Below are 21,803 nucleotides of genomic sequence, written 5' to 3' on the forward strand. Positions count from 1 at the left end.
CTGCCAACTTGATAAATAAAAACATATCATAGTGTAATCCTGACTCACAATTGTTATCAGTATATACAAGCACAATCTTTTATGTCCCATATGTCCATTTCTGCGTATGCTCTGTTCATATCATTGGCCCATTTCTCCCCGGGGCTTCTGTTCTTTTACTTTATTTTGTAGCTCTTTCTACACTAGGATAATTAGCATTTTGACTGTGAAATGAACCCAAATATTTTTCCCAGTTATTTTTTGACCTACTGGAGTTTACCAAACAAATTTTTTTAAATTTTATGTAATTGAATGTATAAATCTTTTAAAGTTTCTGCATTTAGTACCACAGCTAACAAAGAGGTCTCTACGCCCAGATTCTTTTTAAAGATTTTATATTTTTAAGAGAGTGACAGAGAGAGCACAAGCAGGGTGAGGGGCAGAGGCAGAGGGAGAGGGACAAGAAAACTCCCCGCTGAGCAGGGTGCCTGATGCTGGGGCTCCATCCCAAGACCCAGAGATCCTGACCTGCCCTGGAATCAGATGCTTAATCGACTGAGCCACCGAGGCGCCCCATCCACTCCCAGATTTTTTTTTTAAAGGTTTTTCCATAAATTCCTCAGGTACTTTAGTGGTTTCTTTCTTTAACATAAAATATTCGATCAGGCTAGACATGTTCCTTGGGTAAGGTGTGATGTATGGGTCCAGCTACATTTTGTTTAAACCTCCCAGTTGTCCCAAAACCATTTATTGGACAGTCCATCTTTTACTTATTTGGAAAGGCAGTTTATTTGAAGCATTTGTGGTTTCAAATACTTAACTCCAAATTATATGACCAAAGCTCTAGCAACGTTTCAAATGTAGACAATATCACTGACCATGAAAGATGAGGATTTGGTTTACATATCCCGCCCCTTCTCCACCCCCTCCTAAACTTGATAATCACATCATATTTAGTTCCTTTATTAGTTACTTTTGCTACTGTAAATAACTGGCTTACACCACGATTTCTTGTTCCAACAACTCTAGTCAGTACCTAGACTCCTCTCAGCATGTGTAAAGAAGTGTAAATATTTTTTGTTGTTCCCACTCAGTATTATCCACAGAGCGCAATATAAAAATAATAATAATAATAATAGTATATGGAGGTAGGATGTAGAGACTCAGATCAATGTTTTACCATTCTATGATTCTTAAAATAAATATCCATCAGTCCATATGTATAAATGAATGACTGAATGAATAGATACATACATAAATACATAAATGGAACAATTCTTTCAGAATTTCAATTAATAAATGTAGAAGAAACGGGGGAAATAGAAAATCACCATTAGAACAACACAATAATAATTGCTGCAGGAAAATCTACCGATGAATGATAAAACTGGAAGGTGAAAGTTTAAGGAGGAACAAAAGATTTCATGGCTTCAAAGTATCTCCCCCAAAATATGGGTGGTTTTAACATACAGCCACAAATTCTTTGATGTCCTTCCCTCTAAGAGATGGGTTTAATCTACTCAACCAGTACCCCCACCTCCAAACTAGGCTGTACTTAATGACTCCCTTCCAAAGAATAGAGTATGGAAAGGGGGAAACAGTGATTTTTACAGTACAGAAACCTGACAGTTTTCTCCACCTTACCCAAGTGGTCAAGGTTAACATCATGGGTAATAAGTGATGTTGGTATCAGGAACCCCCTGACATAATTCAAGGAGAAGGGCACTTCACCTCTGTGGTATACTTCCATAAAATCCGAATCCCAGCCTAGACACGAAAAAACATCAAACCCAAATTGAGGGGCATTCTACAAAATACATGACCAATACTTTTCAAAAGTGTCAAGGTCAAGAAACAAGAAAAAGTCAAGAAACTTTCATAGATAGGAGGAGACTAAAGAGGATAACTAAATGCTAGGTGGTAGCCTGGAATGAATCCTGGAACAGAAAAAGGACAATCACGGAAAAACTGATGAAATCTGAATGAAGCCCATCTTCTAGATAATAGCAATGTACCAATGTTAATTTCTTAGTTTTGATCATTATGCCATGGTTATGTAAGGTGTCCACATTAGGGAAAGCTGGATGAGGGGTATGTAGAAACTCTCTACTATCTTTACAACTCTTCTGTAAATCTAAAATCATTCCTAAATATTAAAGTTTTTAAAAATAAGTGATGATTTACTTTTAAAATACAGTATTATTATGGGGCTAAATTTGCTCTTGGATACTTTTTTAAATTAACATTACTGGAGAAATGTGTAATTTTTCAGTTTCAGTAATTGCAAAGCAATTGGTTCTATTTGCAAGTGGGTTAAAATAGCATCCTTGTTTCATTTTCTATGTTCTACTCTATATAAATGTTTATAGCCTTTGTGTTCTGATGGCTTAAGGTTGCTTTTCTAATGAATACAAATGAGAAGTGGAATCTTTATTGTTATGTTTTCCAATTCACAAAATTAGTAACATTAAGAATAATTTTAATAAAATTAAATAGAACTTTAAAAAATTATTTCCTTGCAGTAAATATAATCCCAATGTAAGACAATATGACATATTCACAAATAGAAATAGGACACACCATTCCCCATTATCCCTGATTATCCTGGCAAGGAGGCCTCCTTCTCTCCTGCACTCACTCTCAGAATATGTGCTGATTGTCAAATATGTTCCAGCTAAGCTCTGAGAAGTACAAAAAATGAATAATTTGGGCACTTCTTACTCTGCCCCCATCTCAGAAAGTTCCTGCAACTGCCAAGTCACGCTAATAACATGTATCAGTTACACATTCACACATTGCATTCTCACAAGGCTATACGAGGTCGGGGTTATCATCACGTATGTCCCCATTTTTAAGAGGGATGACTAAGAAACTGAGGTTCAGAGAGGTCGGGTGGCCTGCCAAAGGAGCACAGCCAAGTGAGAGGCACTGCATGCATCTCAACCACCCGCTTGGGCCCCAGACTCCCGCGCAGGGCAGGGCGGTGAGCAGGACAGGCGCGGGCGGGGGAGCTGGGGGCGGGGGCAGCCACGCCCTCCCCAGGGGGCCCCGCCCCAACCGCTCTTTGGCCAGACTTGGCCCCGGGCGGTTTTCCTCGCGCGGCTGCGCGGCGGAGGCGGGGGGCGGTCTTCCGGGGGCAGGCCGGGAATCGGGGCGGGGTCGCCGAGTCTCGGGGCGGAGCAACGCGCGCTGCTGCAGCGTAGGACCCCTGCCGCGCAGCATGGGACCCCTGCCGCGCACCCTGGAGCTCTTCTACGATGTGCTGTCCCCCTACTCCTGGTTGGGCTTCGAGGTGACTCCGGGAGCTCCCTTGGCCGGGGCTTGGAGGGCAAGGGCAGAGGGAAGGGGGGAGCGGGACGCGGGGACCGTGGTCTCGTGAAATTCCTGGCGCCGCCCGATGGGGTTTAGCAAGCCAGGGGTGAAAGTCAATTTGTGTCTCTAAACGGGATACGGTCGCTGGCCAGGTCGAGCCTTTATAGCCTAAGGCAGTGCTTTCCTACAACGGTTTGGAATAAGAGGGGTAACTCCTAAGAATCAAGGAGAAATCCACGGCACAGCCACCTCTTAGCCCTCCGATGTTAGTTTTTTTTTGGGGGGTGCAGAACAGGATGGAGGCTGTCCACTGAGCAAAGATCCTGGGATCTATTTCTTGGGATGGAGCAAGGTTCATGGGATCGATTTCTGGGAGTGCAGAGTTTTGCCATTTAAAACCAGATAGTTTAGGGTGTCCGCATAACCCCTACTCTTCTGCGCTTAGAGCCTCTGGCTAATCAGTTGCCAAAGAACACCCCTCCCTCTCCCTCAGCCATTTAAACTCTGTCCATCTTACACACAGGCTCCCCATCTCCACCTCTGCTCCTGCAGGTCCTGTGCCGGTATAAGAACATCTGGAACATCAACCTGCAGTTGCGCCCCAGCCTCATCGGGGGGATCATGAAAGACAGTGGTGTGAAGGCAGCAGCATTTGGGACAGGGATTTGAGGGAGGGTGACTTTCAAAGGTCCACGGGGGGCTGCCCTCAAATGGGTCTTTACATTGGCACCAGCAGCTAGTAATTGGCACTCTGCTGAAAACCCGGGTAGGGGTTCCCACCCCAAGCCTCAGACCCTTAGGTAGTCTCTCACCAGTGTGCCCAAATTTCCACTTGCAGGAAACCAGCCACCAGCTCTGCTTCCCCGCAAAGCCCAATATATGAGAAATGATATTAGACTCCTGGGACAGCATGTCCAGATTCCCGTGCAGTTCCCCAAGGATTTCTTCTCTGTGATCCTTGAAAAAGGTAAAGAGTGAGATACAGATGGTGAATCCAGTGGAAGGCAGCAGAGTTGCAAATTGTAGTGCCAGGAAGTAGGGGCTGGCAACTACATGAAATGAAACAAAGCTTGGGGAAACACAGGTCAGCGTTAAATGAGCAGAAGCTTGCAGGGACCTAAGGGGAAGAAGAGCAGGGCAAACGGGCTATGAGAAATCTGGGTGGAAGGCTGAGGGCAGTCAAGTTCTGGGGATGTCAGAAGCAGGAAAGAGCCGGTCCTCCATGGGTAACAAGCTAGAAGAGCCCTGTCGCTGAGTATCTCTGCCCCACAGGAAGTTTATCAGCCATGAGATTCCTCACCGCTGTGAGCATGGAGCACCCAGAGATGCTGGAGAAAGTGTCCAGGGAACTATGGATGCGTGTCTGGTCACGGGTGAGGGCAGAGCTCTGGAAACCTACTTGGGAGACCCTGGACGATATGCTGACCCTCCCCTAGAACCTGGTTTCCAGAGGCATGGTCCTGCCTTCCCCTGTTGTTCATGGGCCTGATGTCCCCCCATCTCACCCCTCACCGCCCCCTTCCTGCAGAATGTTCTTTTCTTCTCAGGATGAAGACATCTCGGAGCCCCAGAGCATCCTGGCCGTGAGTGTCCTGGCTCTGTCCCCACCCCTCTCATAGCAAAGCTGACAACAGCTGGCATTTAGGGGCAAAGAGCACACAGTTTTCATATTGGGTGGAAGGGGCCATGGTTATTTGGGGAGAAAGGATATCTGTGTTTGAGGAGCCAAATTAATGAAAGTTTGGAACTCAGAGGACTCCCAAAAGAATATCTCATGGTTGAAAGGGGAAGTGCAAAATTCTACATGGGTAGGTTTTATTTCATGAAAGAAGTCAGTGGGAGAGAGATGTTACATGTTGGCACTCCCAGATGGGGAGGGATGAAGTATTGGCCCCAAACACTCCAATACCAGACCTCACCAATATATCCAGAGTAGAAAAGCAGGAGATTTTAAGGACAGGCTTTAGAAAGAAAAATCCCACAGAAGCCTGAGTGGCAACACATGGAAATAGCTCAAAACATTGAAATGTGTGCCAGCCATACACGGGAGTATAAAAAGTAAGTTTTTCTTTGGGATTAAATCAGGAAATTAAAAATGATATTTTCCCTTCAGTTTACAAAAGATAGTTGAGGCATATTCAAATTTAATACATAAAACAGCAAATCACAAAGAACTCCTGCAAAGTATATGCACAGACTTGTCTTTCCACTTACTAACAATCATTTTCCATACCATTATAAACTCTTTGGAAGTATCATTCTTAGTTTCTACACAGCATTCCATTCAGTGGGCCTACTTTTGTTTACTTAACTGCTCCCCTGTTGTTGAACATTTGGTATGGGCACAATTCTCTCATGCAGCCAAGTCAAAGACCGTGTCACATCAGAATGCACCTCATAACTTCCTGTTTCCCCCTCCAGGTTGAGGAGGTCGGGTTGCAGTGGTTCTCAACCTTGGCTGTATATTTTAGTCACCTGGAGCACCTGGGCACTGCCTACCAAAAATTCTGATGTAATTGTTCTAGCGGATGACCTATGAGTGGTATTTTTTAAAAGCTCCCTCGGGATATTCTAGTATGCAGCCAAACTGAGAACCACTAATCCTAAATGATATCAACAAACCCCAAATTGAAACGTTTATTCTTGTTAAGCCCTGCAAGTGGCTATATCCCTGTGCCCTGCTCCAAAGTCCTCAGGAAATGCCATGAGAATTATAGCCCACCCTTTGCTTCAAAAGGAATTCTGAGAAGCAGAAAGGCAAGAGCCCAGACTTAATGTCAGGGGACTTGGATTCTAGCGTGGGCTCTGCCACTAACAAGTTCTTTAATGTCAACCAAGTCATGTACTGCCTCTGGACAGCAGTCCCCTCACTAGTTAATAAAGAGGCTGGGGAGCTGGTTTCTAAGATGCCCTCTGGCTTTCAATTTCTGCACCTTGTTCTTTCCACCAGTCACAAGATTTTAAAGGGGGAAAAAAGAAAAACAGCCCCTCATAGCAAAATAGACCTCTATTTGTGGGTGGGTAAAGGCCTTAACCAGGAAAATGGGAGCAGAAAATAAAGACCAGAGTTACCTGAGATCCCTACCCCACTAATGCAAACACAGTTGTGTTCCCTACCACATCCCCTCAGGCTGCAGAGAAAGCTGGCATGTCTACAGAACAAGCCCGGGGACTCCTGGAAAAGGTCTCAACACCAAACGTGAAGAACAAGCTCAAGGAGACCACCGAGGCAGCCTGCAAATATGGGGTGAGCAACTCTTGATGTGGGTCCCCACCCCCGGTGCTGAAGACTGAGGCTGAGCATCTGCTGGGTCCCCATGCTCCTGTTCTAAAAGTTGTTCCCAACATGAGTCCTCTCAAGCTGTCCCAGACAACCTTCATCCTCTCCCTTCCTGTCTCAGAGTCCAAGGAAAGGAAGGGAGGGAGGTAGATGGTAAGAGGAAAGTCAGAGCATCTGAGAATCAGAAACAGAAAACTCCTTGGAGCTGTGGAACCTCTCAGCTGCTTTGCTTGTATGACCTCAGACCAGTAATGACTCTTCCATCCCAGCCACAATGAACACCTCCTCCGTCGCCTTACTCCCTGCACTGTAACTGCTTACTCCAGGCTTTTGGGCTGCCGATCACCGTGGCCCATCTGGATGGCCAAACCCACGTGCTGTTTGGCTCTGATCGGTTGGAGTTGCTGGCACACCTGCTGGGTAAGTTCTGGTTCATGGTGAGCTGCCCTTGACCCCAGCCCTACCCCCATTTATCCGTTGACCAGAAGGACAGATCCAGAGCAAAAAAAAATATTCTATGCATTTCCAACAATGAAGCCTCATACACATTAGTTCTCAGGGCTGAATGGGGAGAGGCCACCTTCACCCCCATAGAAGAAAAGGAAGCCAAGCAGAGCTCTTCCTAGAAAACCCCTGGGGGTTTGTGGGGCCAGCCTCTGACTTTGATTTTCTCCATCTAGGAGAGAAGTGGATGGGCCCTGTGCCTCCAGCCATAAATGCCAGACTTTAAGGCTGGCCAGGGGAAGCAAAACTATTGGGATGAAAAAGCAGACCTTTTTTTTTATTGTTATGTTAATGAAAAAGCAGATCTTCTGCTTCCCCGTCTTCCGCTGTGTGACACTAGGACTCTGATTTCTCTGATAGAGGTTCCTCTGTGGCCCTGGGGGATGCTGTGGAGGGGGCAGCGTGGTACCCCAAACTCTGCTTTCCCTCAGAATAAACTTAATGCCATCAGGCATAATATTTCTGGGTCTTTGTCCTCCCTGGTGTTGTGTGTTCTTCCTGCAGTCACCCCCTGTCCACTCGAGGTGTTTGCGAACAGCTCTTTCCATACTGCGAGCCCCACTGCCCACCTCAGGGCAGCTTATGTGGAAGGAGAGGAAACAGTCCCTCTTCAGGGATGGAAAACTAAGCCAGATGGATTTTGCAGCTAACCAGTTTGGCAGTTGCTATCTTCTGACCAGCCACGGTGCCTGAAACGGGGCTGGGATCAGAGAGAGCCAGAACTTGGCTGAGCTTCTGCCCAGATATTTGAACCAGCTCCAGCTACATTGACTAGCAGAACCAGGGCAAGGTGGTAGCACAGGGCGACAGGCTGGGGTTGCCATGGCCTGGGAAATTGCTCACCCACAAAGCAGATCCTGAGAAAATCCTGGGGTCTCTCTCCCTGGCCTAGTATAACCCCTGTTCCTTCCCACACAGACCTACAGCTTTCCCACTCCCTCCACTATTTATCCAAAGGCCCTGCTCTGTATGTGCCACCTGTACGACAATCCGAACACCTTGTGTTTCAGTAGTCTTTGGACTTCTTTGAGAATACTTTTTATTCAGAAGCTGAAACCACACTTGGACATCTGCTGGGAAGCAGGTATGTGTCCTTTGATGGCTCAGTGGCCCCAGAGGCATTAAGAGGGGATTGCTTGCCCCCGCCCTCTGGCTCTTTCTGATCTCAGAGCTCATTTTCCCGTTTTATCCCCCATCACTGGCTGTTTTCCTCTTCTCCCCTCTTCCGTTATTCCAGCATACTCCAGGATTTCCAGTCATCCTTACTAGGCTTATCTGCTAACTAACACCAGAAGTACATTTCCAAATACACACTCGCACTCCCTCTTTCAAAGATTTCATGACATGTACAGCTAATATAAATTTAAACTATGGGAAAATGTCCAGTAGTAAGAAACATAAGAGCAAATTAAAATGTTACTTCTCATATATTCAAGTTATATATTCAAGCATATAGAAGTTCTCATATACGCTGAGAGCATGGTGGTAGAGATAAAGCTTTATGAATAAACATGCTTGTCCCAGTATGATTTGTGATATCAAGTAACTTATAAATATCTAACAATAGGAGGATGTTTGAATAAGTTATGGTACATCCAGGATGTAATGTTTCATAGCCATCAAAAATTATATGTTTTTTTAAAGATGTATTTATTTGTGAGAGAGAGAGCACATCAGCACAAGTGGGAAGGGCAGAGGGAGAGGCAAAGAAAGAATCCCAAGCAGACTCCTCACAGAGTGGGGAGCCCACCAGGGGGCTCGATCTCATGACCCTGAGATCATGACCCAAGCCGAAAACCAAGGGTCAGACACTCAACCGACTGCACCACCCAAAATTCTGTTTGTAAAGAATTTCAACATTGGGAATTTGTAGAATATAATATTAGTTGGAAAAAAGATGAAACTATATAGTATGATCTCAATTATGTCTTGATGTATAAAAACACATTACAGAGGACATTGATATATTAATCCTGGAATAAAATATGCCTAAGTGTTTCCATTTCACTTGTATACTTTTTGAAATGATCATTTATTCTGACAAACAAAAAATAGATAATTTTTAAATTAAAAAAAATAATTTGTAGATTCACATTTGGGCACAACTGTGCATCCTTCCCATTGTTTTGAAACGTTATCGGCTGCTTAACTTAATCCTAAATCTTACCTCAGGCTAATGTCATATAATCTTTTATTGTAGATGCATACTTCCCAGCTCTGCCCAGTCTTCCTTCAAAGAATCTAGCATCCTGTTTTCCTAATCTGCTAGCAAATTTAATCTCTGGAGGAATGAGACAATTTCTAGGCTAAACCTTACAAACATGATCTAGATTATAGTGTCTGAACTTCTGCCAAGTAGAATCCAATAGTCAGGGTTCTCCAAAGAAACAATAGGATATTTATAGGTATATATGAAAAGAGATCCATTATCAGGGATTGGCTCACATGGTTATGGAGGCTGAGAAGTCCCACAATCTGCCATCTGCAAGCTGGAGGCCCAGGGAAGTGGGCTGGTGGTGTAGTTCCAATCCAGAATCCAAAGGCCTGAGAACCAGGAGCACCTGTGTCTGAGGGCAGTAGAACATGGATGTCTCGGTTCAAGCAGAGAAAGCAAGTTTGCCCTTCCTTTGCTTTTTTGTTCCATTCAGGCCCTCAATAGATTGGTTGATACCTCCCGCACACACACACTAGTGAGGGCCACCTTCTCCTCCTCAGTCTCCCATTCAAATTATAGTCTCTTCTGGGAACACCCTCACAGACACACCCAGAAATGTTTTGTCAGCTCTCTGAGTGTCCTTTAGCTCAGTCAAGTTGACACAGGAAATTAATGTGTCTCAATTAACAATGAGAAAGGGGGAAGCCCCCAAATGCAGCTGTATTTTTAAAATGAACTTTTTTCCTAACCCAAAGAGTTTCATACTTATTAGTTTCTTCCTCCCTTCCCCTTCCATTCAACAGTTGGAGTACAATATAAAATTTGCAGTTATGTCAATACTCAGAATTCAACACTGACCTACTTTCTTGCATTGCAATTCAAATTCTAAGCTTACCAAATAAGATGCTTCTAAAACAAACTTCTTAGGTAAAATTTCTAGAATTATATTTTTTTACAGACAATAATTAACAACAAAAAGTATCACATGCATGTGGTAAAACAAGGGAAAAAACCAGCAGGGTATCAAGTGAAAAGTGAAGAGTGTCCCCTTTGTCATTCCCATTCCTACTCTCTGGGGTTTTTTTGTGTGCAACCAGAAATGTCCATATGTTTTAACACACGAATATCAGACATGATTCAGAGGGATTCAATATACCCTTCATCCAGTTTCCCCAGTGGTAACATCTTGTGCAGCTACAGCCCAATGACACAACCAGGAAATTGACATTGATGCACTCCATCAAGCCTTATTCAAATTCCACCACTTTTTCATGCACTCACTTGTGTGTCTGGTTTTAGTTCTGTATAATTTTATGGTGTGTGTGACCACCATCACAGTCAAGATACAAAATATTCCTAGCATAAGAGATCCTTATGTTCCTATTTCATAGCTTGGCCACCTTCTATCCTCCCCACTTCCCTAAACCCTGGCAATGACTAATCAGTTCTTCATATAGTTTTCTCATTTCAAGAGTGCCATATTAATGGCATCAGATTGGTTTATTTGACTCAGCAAATTCCCTTGAGATCCTTGCAAGGTACTGTGTGTCTCAGTGGTTTGTCCTTTTTATTGCTGAGTAGTAGTCCCATGGTATGGATGTGCCAGAGTTTGACCTGTTGAAGGACATTTAGGTTGTTTCCAGTTTGGGGCTATTACAAATAAACCTGCTATGAATATTCTTTTTTTTTTTTTTTTCCCCCGGTAAGTACCTGTTAAACAGGCATTTATGTCAGGGATCATCTGAAGGAACACAGTACTTTAATGTGGACAGGGCCTTTGTGATCACATGTTAATAAGCATTCTTATTTCATAAATAGTAAAAAAACTGTTAATCCAAGAAGATGAAGAACTGTCTCAAGGTCTCACAGCAATGTTGTTGAATTAAGTCTAAGCCCCAGAATGATCTTCAAATACAAGAAAATGACATAGTATAATATTATAATAAAAACAAAACTACCAAAATACAATGGGCAGCAAAATACCTAAACAACATATGTAAGAAGTGATTAAATGATTAAAAAAAGGAAAAGAGATACATAATCCCTCAGAGAGACTTCTAGTTTTAGCTCTGACATGTAAAGAGCTTAGAGTTGTCATTCCCATCCTTAGGAAAACAAAAAACTGAACAAGCCAAAATCATTGACTTTTCTTGAGCTCCTAGAATTCACAGGGCAAACTGTCACCCTGAAATCTGGAGAGACAAGACAAATACAGAGAATCTTAGCCAAATACACAGAATCACAACCAGCCATCTGCTATATGGAACAGAAGCCACTGGAGTCATAAACTGGTAAAAACACTCAAATGATAATTTCGACAAATTGCTGGAGGCTGAATATGGACTAGCTTGAGTAAGAAACACAGTCTTAGGAGGGGTTCCTAACACTTTTGTGGGTTTTCCCTCCAAGAATCCCACTAGGTTTTCTTGGTGAAAGACCAAAAAAGATCTCCTCATAGCTCTGAAAAGAAGAGGAGAAGATTAAGAATTGCAAAGTATGCCCAGAACGTTCTTTACAATAAAGGCCTACTCTTCAGGGAAAAAGATTTTACCAGAGCCTTTTCTGAAGTGGGGAAAGGGAACTTCCCTGACCCTAGCCACTTCTAGTCTTCCTATCTCGTCTATGGGGGGAAAAAGTCAAGAAAGACTTGGGAAGGTCACAGGCCCACTAAAGCACTGAGACTTAATCACCAGATTACAGGGGGCTTCTACTCCCCCGTACCTTACCACTACACCAACAAGGCTCTGGTGTAACAACAATGGAGTCTACTAAAAGATGCAGACTCTATCTAAGGAGTTTTTAGAAAAGCCCAAAGACAACAGGGGAGACAAGAAGCATACCAGAGGAAGTCGGAAGCTTCTGACACCTACAGCTAACATTAAACATAGCCCAACTCCTTGTTAAATGGACATAAGACCTTACATAAAGGGCCTATTCACCTCAGCTCCTACTACCCAATGCATCATACCTAACTTCTAACAAACAAATACAAGATGTGTTAAAAGGCAAGAAAAATCAGTCTGAAGTGATAAAGCAAGTATCAGAACCACCCAGATTTTGGAATTAACAAAGAATTTAAAGTAACTGATTAATATATTAGGTGCTCTCATGAAAAAAGTAAACAACATGTTAAGACAGATGGATAACATAAATAGATTTTTTTTGTTTAGAAGCTTTAAAAAAATCTAGAGGAAATGCTAGAAATCAAAAACACTGTAACAGAATGCCTTTCATGGGCTCATCAATAGATGGGCCACAGCCAAGGCCAGAGTCCCTGAGCTTGAAGATAGGTTAACAGAAACTTCCCAAACTGAAAATCAAAGAGAAAAAAAAAAAAAAAAAAAGCACAGAACTGCAGGAGAATCTCAAAATGGACCAGAACATCTAAGAACTGTGGGAAATTGAGGCAGAGACAGATAAAAAGTAAAATATGATACATTCATTTTGGAATACAGAAGGAAAAGAAAGGAAGAAACAAAAGAAATATCTGAAGCAATAATGGCCAAGAATTTTCCAAAATTAATGAGATTCCAAACCACAGATCTAGGAAGCTCAGAAAACACCAACCAAGAAACTATACCTAGGCATGTCATACTCAAACTGTAGAAAACCAAAGACAGAGATAATCTTGAATAAAGCTGGGGATGGGGAGTAAGTTGAGGGGATATGGGGAAAACCTTACCTAAACAGGAATAAGGATGGGAATTATAGCAGACTTCTTGTCATAAACAATGCAGGCAAGAAGACAGGAGGGTAAAATGTTTAAAGTGTTATTGAAAGAAAAACCTCACCAACCCAGAATTCTATATCCCAGTGAAATTATCCTTCAAAAGTGAAGAAAAAATTAAGGGTTTCTCAGGCAATGAAAAATTGAGGGAATTCATCTCTAGCAGATCTGTCCTGAAAGAAATATTAAAAGAAGTTCTTTAGGGAGAGGGAAAATGATACAGATCAGAAACTTGGATCTACAGAAAGGAAGCATCAGAAAAGGAATATATGAAAGTAAAAGAGAATCTTTTGTTTTCTTATTCTTGGCATAAAAAGTAACTTCTTCAAATAATAACAATAGCAACGTACTGGGTGATTACAGCATATGACAGCAATGTTATAAAGATGGGAGGGAAGAATTGGGATGATTCTGTCAAAAGGTATCTGCACCATACATGAAGCAGAAGAGTGTTTTTGAAGGTGGACTCAGTTAAAACATTTATTGCAAACTAAGGTAATCACCAGAAAAATTACATAGTCCCCTAGAAAATATAGTATTAAGAAATGACTTAGATAAAAGCTAATTACATAAAAACTCAAAGTAAAAATGCTACCATTGGAAAAATTTAACTAAAATCCTAAGACCATTAATGATAACACACAAATAATTATTGGTTGATGAATGTGGTCGGTATTGTTCTGAGCAATTTACATGTACTATTTCACCTATTTTTTTAAAAATCATCCTATTTTCAAATGAAGAAACTGAGGCATAGAGATCAAATTACTTGCTCAGTGATGCACAGTAAAGTGGCAGAGCTGAATTTATTCCCAGGCAGTGGACAGCAGTGGGTGAGGAAGAACCATACATCAGTAAATACTATCTTTATTAGCCAAAATTAATCAATGGTCTAATCATATGGATTAATCTTGAATGTAGTTTCTAATTCACATTAAAATTCACTAATAATACTATCATATGTTCCACAGACTTAAGTTCTATTATACCTAAAAAAACTCACATACCAATGATTAAACTGCAAACACATACTGCGGTTTAAAAAAAAAAAAAGATGTGTTAATAGATGCGTCTATGAGGTACATGCAGTAAAATTTTACTACTGTTGTACTTCTTAAAAAATCAAAATAGAAATAGAATTTTACGATGTATACAGCAAAAGGCAACATTTCAGTGTTTGTCTTTAGCAATGATGTATATTTAGCAATGAATGGTTATATAAAGCCACTACCTTTATCCAATTTTCTAGCTCTAGATAACTTTTCTTGAGATCTCCTTTTTAGTTCTTGGACTGGAATACAAGCCAGTGCTTTCTCCTGGAGAGCAAGGTTCTCATAGACCAGCACATGCTGAATGTTGGACCGGAGAACTTTTAGAATGACTGAATCAGTAGTAACCATTGGAGCAGATGGTTGATTTGATGACTGTCCTTCACTGTTCTCTGCATGCTGGATTAACCCACTAGGATTTGAAGACTGTGTTAGAGGAAGCTGGGTACTGGATGCAGGTTGCTGAGCTAATTCTACTCTGTAACTCTTATTTGATCCATACAATCTGCTACTTCTCTCTATGGCAATCAGGTCACGAATTTTTTGCAGCTGCTCCACTGAAGCTTTTTTAGGAAAGATAAGATGTGTTTCTCCCTCTTCAAAGTCCATTTCAAATAAACATTCAACGGCTCCTCTGACAGGTAAGAGTCTAGGAGAAAAAGCTGTGTTTCCAATCTGGAGAGATCTATATTTTTCATCATTAGGGTTTCTGAGGATGTTGTGCTCACATAGGTGAGCAACAGCTTGGAGGCCTCCAGAAAGGTCTCCGGGGTGTTCTGGCACAGCTCGGCCACGGCCGGGGACGCGGATCCCCACGCGCTGCCCAGCTGCCCAGCGCCGCTGCCGCCATGCTTGAGCTCTCGCGGCCGTCGCCGCCCCTAAGCACACCGCGTCCCGCACTCGCTATGAATATTCTTGTACAGGTCTTTGTGTGCACACAGATTTTCATTTTGGGGGGTAAATGTCCAGGAATACAATTGCTGGGTCATATAGTAAGTGCATGTTTAGTTGTACAAGGAACTGCTACATTTTTCCTGAGTGGCCAAACCATCTTAACCTTCCCACCAGAAATGCATGAGTGATCCAGTTTCTCTGCATCCTCACCAGCATTTGGTGTTATTACTCTTTTTTAATTTTAGCCATTCTGATAGGTGTGTAAGTGCTCTCTCGTTGTGATTTTAATTTGCATTTTCCTAAGGACTAATGAACATCTTTTTGTGTGCTTCTTTGCCATCTGTACATCCTCTTCAGTGAAATATCTGTTCACACCTTTTGACTGGATTTCCTAACTGGATTGTTTTTGAAATGTCCATATTGTCCTTAATAGTTTGTTTATAAGTAGGCTCCACACCCAGTGTGGAGCCCAACGCGGAGCTCAAATTCACGACCCTGAGATCAAGACTTGAGCCTGATCAAGAGTCAGATGCTTAACCAACTGAGCCATCCAGGCACCCCTTTTTAATTTTTTTTAAGTAGGCTCCATGCCCAATGTGGGGCCCAAACCCAATGACCCTGAGATCAAGAAACGTATGCTCTACTGACTGAGTCAGCCAGGCACCCCTTTAACAGCATATTTTAAAAGAATGTACAAACACATTTTGAGACAACGGGGGAAAATAACATGGACTGGATATTGGGTGATACTAAGGGTTTAGTATTAATTTCATTAAGTATGATAATGGCAGGGTGGCTGGGCACAGATAAGTTCTCGTCTGCCAGAACTGCATTCTGAAACATTTAGGATAGAAGTGACATGCCGCCTTTAAAAAGTAGGGGAGATGGAAAGAGTAGATGAAACATAATTGTTGAAGCTGATGGGTACACAGAGAGTTCATTATACTATCCTTTCCTCTTTCTTTTATGTGTGTTGGGATATTTCCATAATAAAACTGTCTTGAAAATATACTGAGGGTGCAGTCAGTACAGCATACAGCTCTTGATCTCAGGGTCCTGAGTTTTAGCCCCGCGCTGGGCACAGAGTTTACTTTAAAAAAAAAAAAAAAGAAAAGGAAAAGGAAATGTACTGAGATTTCAGTTCTGTGATGTTACACATTCTCACCATGTCCCCACAATACTGTGCACACAAGGTCAGCCTCAGCCTCAGGGACTTGCAACCTGTGTACTCACACAGGCCCTCATGACTGGTTTGATGCTCTGCCTGGTCTTGAAATTCTTAATTTCAATTAAGGGGCCCTGTATTTTCATTTTGCACCAGACCTCGCAAACTATGTACCATAGCTGCTCCTGTAAGCACATAATACGTGCTGAGTAAATGCTTATCAAATAAATGGACCAAAAAAAAAGAGCAGAACGTGAGAGAGAGAAGGGAAAAAGAGATGGGGATGGCAAAGGAGAAGGAGATAACCAGGTCAAAGGGGAGATGCAGGAAGTCTCAAAGTAGAAAAGCTGAATGGGGATTGTAGGAAGGGATGCTGCTGGGGCGGTGTACAGAGAAAGTAGGAGTCCAGCTGGAAGATGAACCTGGGGCTCACTCTTCATCATTCTCCTCAGAGGAATCACAGTCCCTTCATTTGACTACGATTCCCAGGTATAAGCAAAAGTGAAAGCAGAAAGAAGTAGCCACTTGGACCCCAGGGAAAGACGGGATTGGTCGCTAGGATGCCCCCTGGGCCACTGTTCCTCACTCATCCCAGACCTTAACACCACAGAGTTCCTTCAATGTCTTCACAGGGGCTGGGGAAAACGGAAACCCTTGGCCTGGATCAGACCAACTCCCTCCTCTGCCAAGCCCATGTTCAAGGGTATGACTGGCTCTAGCTGATGCCAGGCCAAAAAAGACTGGAAAAGGTGGGGAGGCAATTAAGTGAGGATCAAGGGATCAAAAGATCATGAATCATTAAATCAGCAAATTCTTACTAATTACCAATCAATGATGTAAGTATTTATTATCTACCCCATGCATAATGATGAGACAGATGTAGAAGGAGTGTAAACAAACCCCACCCATATCCATGATGCATTACGGTCCCCACCCTTGTCAGCGCCGGGGAGCCCAGCAGCACTTTGTTCCTTGTCACTTTGTACCCTGTCTTACAAGTAGTTATGTACACATCTTTCCTCTTACTAACAGCTCTTTAAGAGCGAGATTCCTATTAGATTACTGAATACACCGTGGAGCATCCTGTGTAGCAAGTGAAAAGTAAAAGTTTATTGAATCCAAGTCATAATTCACTGTTGATCAGGGTGTGGGCAAACAGATATTCCTGCAATGTGAGCAGGAGAGTGAATTTTTATACTCCTTTGAGAGCAAATGGCAATCTCTACAAAAACTTCACTTTCAGGAATTTTTCTGATTTATGCATATGAATAAAAACATGTATAGAAATGTAGGAATTGCAAAATCATGGGAACAAACGAAATGGTTTTTAGTTGGATAACCAAATGGTTATCAGTGGTTATCATTAAATAAATAAATTGTTGTTCCATAAAATAGAAACCATTCTCAAGAGTATAATAGATGGAAAGAAACCAAAACAATAGTTGCCTATGGGGTTGACAGGGAGGGGGCATGAGGGAACTTTCTGGATGATAGTAATGCTTCATATCTTGATTGGAGTTTGAGTTACACAAGTGTTAAGTCTTTATCAAAACTTATGGAGTGGTCCACTGAAAATCCGTGCATTTCACTGTAGACAATTTTTATTTTAAAAGAAAAAGTTAACTAATATTTAACTCCATTTACTTTCATGCATGCGGAAAGATGAAATAGCTTACAGAAGGTCACACAGCAAGTAAGTGGTAGGAAGGAGATTTGAAACCTGGTCTTCACATCTCTTAAAATATGTGCTTAACCACAACCACTCTGTTTTCTCTTATTTAGGGACATACTCATGTGGAACTCCTCTGCCGCTATCGGCAGACATCTCATAAACACAATGCTTTTTTTGGCCCTGGGCAACAACCACACTCAACTTCTCAAATTCAAGAATCACTTTTTGTGGCTTGGTGCTGAATAGCTGAGCTGGAGGGACAACCTATACCTCATATTCACTCGGTGCATTCCCAGTGAGCTTTGTGCAGTATTACAACTAGCTGATGAGAGTGAGAATGTGTATTTATTCTTATGTACTTGAGAATTCACCATTTATGGGAAGCATTTCCATCCCAGAAATATCAATGATGCTGATATACTTCATATTAAATCATTTATCCACCTTCCCTACACATGTGAAAGAGCTGTGGGTAAGGCAATGAACACAAAGAGAAACACTCTCAACTGAGTTAAAAGGGCAAGATTCTGAGTCTGATTCTAACTAAATAAATTGTGTACTTTCTCTGAGCTGGTTTCCTCCTCCGTAACATGAAAATGATAATCAGACTTAGCCACACGATTGTCAAGGATCAAAGGAGATTGGGCCAATTTGTTTCTACACACACACAAACATACACACATATTCTTACCTACATTCTTTTTTTAAAAAGTCACCTGCACATTGGGCTTAGCCTAGAGCTATTCAAGTAAAAGTCTTACCTTTTGTAATCAGTCTTAATTAGCTCATAAAAGATAAACATCCTGATACAGGGCCTGCAATCCTAATTTCCCATTCTTGCCTTACATAGTGATAATTTTATTTAATCTTCTGATAATCTCTTTTGCTGCCTTTGCTCTCTGATGGTCAGCATTTTAAGATGCCAAACAGTGGGGAAATAACATCTAACCACTCCTTCAGGAGAGACCCCAGAGTTATGATTTTAGAATGTCATAGGTGTTTTATTAAATTATCATTATTAAATCAGCCAAAAAGAGTGTTTAGAGTCAGATGACATAGTGTTTAAGAGCCAGGTTTCTTGACTGGAACTACAGGTTCAAATCTCGGCCCCACCCTTGATTAGCTATACATTTTCCTCAAGTTTCTGATCTCACCTGTAAAATGAACATAATAACAGCAACTACCTCTTATTACATTTTAAATTACTTAATTTGTATAAAGCATTTAGCACAGTGAGCAGTACATAAAACACTCCATACATGTTGGCTACAAGTATAAAGCAGACTCAGATTCAGAAACACAAAATCACAAGAATATGGAGGCGTAGAGAAGTGCACGGTGGTAGACATCAACTACCCTTCACAGGAAGTCTGCCGATTATCTCTGCTTCCCCCTCCCCACCAACCTCCCACTTCCCTCCCTTCACTATCCCCTCCCAAAATGAGGTGGGCATAGTGGGCCCGCCTAGGGCAGTAATCCAACCCCTAACATGGTGGTTTGTAGGGGCAGGCAAGTAGAAAGCAGAATGACCAATAGTATCTTTAGCATCTATATTTTGCTAAGGATACTAAGTTGATGAAAAAGGAGAGTAAAACCTTGGGGAAGAAGTTTGGCCATATGTATTCAAGGAAACAAAATCTTTCTTTCATGTTACTTGTCTCGATGACATTTCTTGGAATTTAATGGGAGGAAATAATCCAAAAAGAAGGTAAAACTACACGTAAGAAGAGTTTCATTTAGCATCATTTTTAAAAAGGCTTTATGGAAGCATAATTCACCCTTATAAAGTGTAAAATTCAGTGGGTCTTTTATAGCATATCAGAGTTGCGCAAGCATCACTACTATTTTTTTTTTAAGATTTATTTATTTTGGGGATGGGCAGAGAGAGGAAGAGAATCCCAAGCAGGCTACACACAGAGCCCCACAAGGGGCTCCATCCCATAACCCCAAGATCATGACCTGAGCTGAAACAAGAATCAGATCCTTCTGGGCGCCTGGGTGGCTCAGTTGGTTAAGCAACTGCCTTCGGCTCAGGTCATGATCCTGGAGTCACGGGATCGAGTCCCACATCGGGCTCCCTGCTCAGCAGGGAGTCTGCTTCTCCCTCTGACCCTCTTCCCTCTTGTGCTCTCTATCTCTCATTCTCTCTCTCTCTCAAATAAATAAATAAAATCTTTAAAAAAAAAAAAAAAGAATCGGATGCTTCACTGATTGAACTACCCAGATGCCCCATATCACTACTAATTTTTAAACGTTTTCATTACCCCTAAAAGAAATCCATTAGCAGTTACTCCCCATTTCTTCCCTCTCTCCAGCCTCTGGCAACCACTAATCTACTTTCTGTCTCTTGAAACATTTGAGGACAAAAAAAAAAAAAAAATTGAATAAAATAAACTCAATGCTACCAAGTAACATAACATAAAGGCATGTTAAATTATGGTAATCCATTCAATAAAATATTATGTGGCTGTTAAAAATTACCACAACAAAGACTGTATCAAAAGATCAATTATATATGATACAATGTTTAAATTTTTTTAAAAATACAAAATGGTGAGTACTCCGATTTCTTTTTTTTTTAAATGTAGATTTTTTTTTTTAAGATTTTTTATTTATTTACTTGACACACAGAGAGAGACAGCTAGAGAGGGAACACAAGCAGGGGGGTGGGAGAGGGAGAAGCAGGCTCCTGGCTGAGCAGGGAGCCCGATGTGGGGCTCGATCCCAGGACCCTGGGACCATGACCTGAGCCAAAGGCAGACGCTTAACGACTGAGCCACCCAGGCGACCCGTGAGTCCTCTGATTTCAACCAGAGATCATTTCAACCAGTGTGTGAACAGACTAGAGGAAATGTGTAGAAATTTTAAATGGCCATGTTAGGATAAGGAGATTGTGGATGATTTTTTTTCTTTATGACCTTTAAATATTTTGCAAGATTTTATATTTAACAAGTGGAATTTTTAGGGGCACCTGGGTGGCTCAGTGGGTTAAACAGCCAACTCTTGATTTCAGCTCAGGTCATGATCTCAGGGTCTTAAGATTAAGTCCCTGCATCGGGCTCCATGCTCAGCGGGGAGTCTGCTTAAAGATTCTCTCTCCCTCTGCCCGCCCCCTCAAATAAAGAGTAAAAGTGTAAAAATGGAATTTTTAGAAAATCTATTTAAAATTATTGTGATAGAGAATATATTAAAGGCACAGCCAGCCAGCAGTCCAACCTTCCTGACTTGGAACTGGTTCTTAACTAGCAAGTCTTTCTAATGTAGGCTCCTTCTGGCAACCAAGAGCCTTTATGCTACAAAGATCTCATTCTCCAGGGGCGCCTGAGTGGCTCAGTTGTTAAGCATCAGCCGAGCAGGGAGCCCGTCGTGGGGCTCGATCCCAAGACCCTGAGATCAAGAGTTGCCTGCTCTATCAGCTGAACCAGCCAGGTGCCCCAGATGCAAATCCTTCTGACCCCAGTTATACTTTCCTTATATGCGATAAACAGTATGGAAATTCATGTAAACAAAACAACAACCAGCTCTCCCCCTACTCTCCATTCCCACTTCGTATAGAGACACAGCTCATTTGGACTACCACAGCCTTCCTGTTACATCTCCTCCCCCTCCTCTATCTGGTCAGAGAATAAGCATTGACATTCCACCACTATGCACACCTGCATTCCACTCCAGGCCCCCATCCTTCTTTCCCTCCCTCCCTTCCTCTCTCCTCTCCCACTCTGTCTCTCTCACACATACACACACACTCCACACATCCTCTGATGCAGCAGCCCTGGCTGTGCCCCACGACTGTCCTTGGGATTATATTTGTGCCCCATTATCTCCTACTCCCCTTGGTTTGTCCAATGGTAACACTCTGAAGGCCTGGAACCCAGCCTTGTAGCCTTCTCTGTGTCTCAAGAGTAAAGTATGCCTCCATCCTCTACACCTCCCAACACCTGCCTCACCTAGACTTATTACCAGGATTCCCCTTAAAGAAGTGGTCATAGGGGCGCCTGGGTGGCTGGGTTGGTTAAGCATCTGCCGTGGGCTCAGGTCATGATCCCAGGATCGAACCCCACATCCG

General features: G+C 42.2%; 2 protein-coding genes across 2 annotated transcripts in view; one reads left to right on the top strand and one right to left on the bottom strand.

The window, feature by feature from the left end:
- Nucleotides 1-21,803, bottom strand: part of LOC148162552 (uncharacterized) — a 52,065-nt gene that overhangs the window by 25,991 nt on the left and 4,271 nt on the right. Inside the window, exon 4 of the mRNA XM_088018395.1 lies at nucleotides 9,521-9,642. Within this exon, the coding sequence (XP_087874521.1) occupies nucleotides 9,521-9,642 (122 nt within the window). The remainder of the gene's footprint in view (nucleotides 1-9,520; nucleotides 9,643-21,803) is intronic.
- Nucleotides 3,143-7,534, top strand: GSTK1 (glutathione S-transferase kappa 1). Its single transcript, XM_028106440.2, has 8 exons — nucleotides 3,143-3,271; nucleotides 3,844-3,925; nucleotides 4,130-4,258; nucleotides 4,564-4,664; nucleotides 4,839-4,874; nucleotides 6,422-6,538; nucleotides 6,898-6,991; nucleotides 7,252-7,534. Exons 1-8 carry the CDS (start codon nucleotides 3,200-3,202, stop codon nucleotides 7,299-7,301), a joined length of 681 nt encoding a protein of 226 aa, XP_027962241.1. The 5' UTR covers nucleotides 3,143-3,199; the 3' UTR covers nucleotides 7,302-7,534.

The sequence above is a fragment of the Eumetopias jubatus genome, unplaced genomic scaffold (assembly GCF_037043125.1).
Source record: "Eumetopias jubatus isolate StellerSeaLion01/CBP00866 unplaced genomic scaffold, mEumJub1_p1.0 scaffold_14, whole genome shotgun sequence".
Lineage (NCBI taxonomy): Eukaryota > Metazoa > Chordata > Mammalia > Carnivora > Otariidae > Eumetopias > Eumetopias jubatus.

Bases quoted from the DNA above. Each gene is read 5' to 3' on its own strand.
- GSTK1 (XM_028106440.2), top strand. From the start codon at position 3,200: ATGGGACCCCTGCCGCGCACCCTGGAGCTCTTCTACGATGTGCTGTCC. The intron at 3,272-3,843 runs GTGACTCCGGGA...CTGCTCCTGCAG, and splicing joins ACTCCTGGTTGGGCTTCGAG to GTCCTGTGCCGGTATAAGAA. The intron at 6,992-7,251 runs GTAAGTTCTGGT...TTCTCCATCTAG, and splicing joins GTTGCTGGCACACCTGCTGG to GAGAGAAGTGGATGGGCCCT.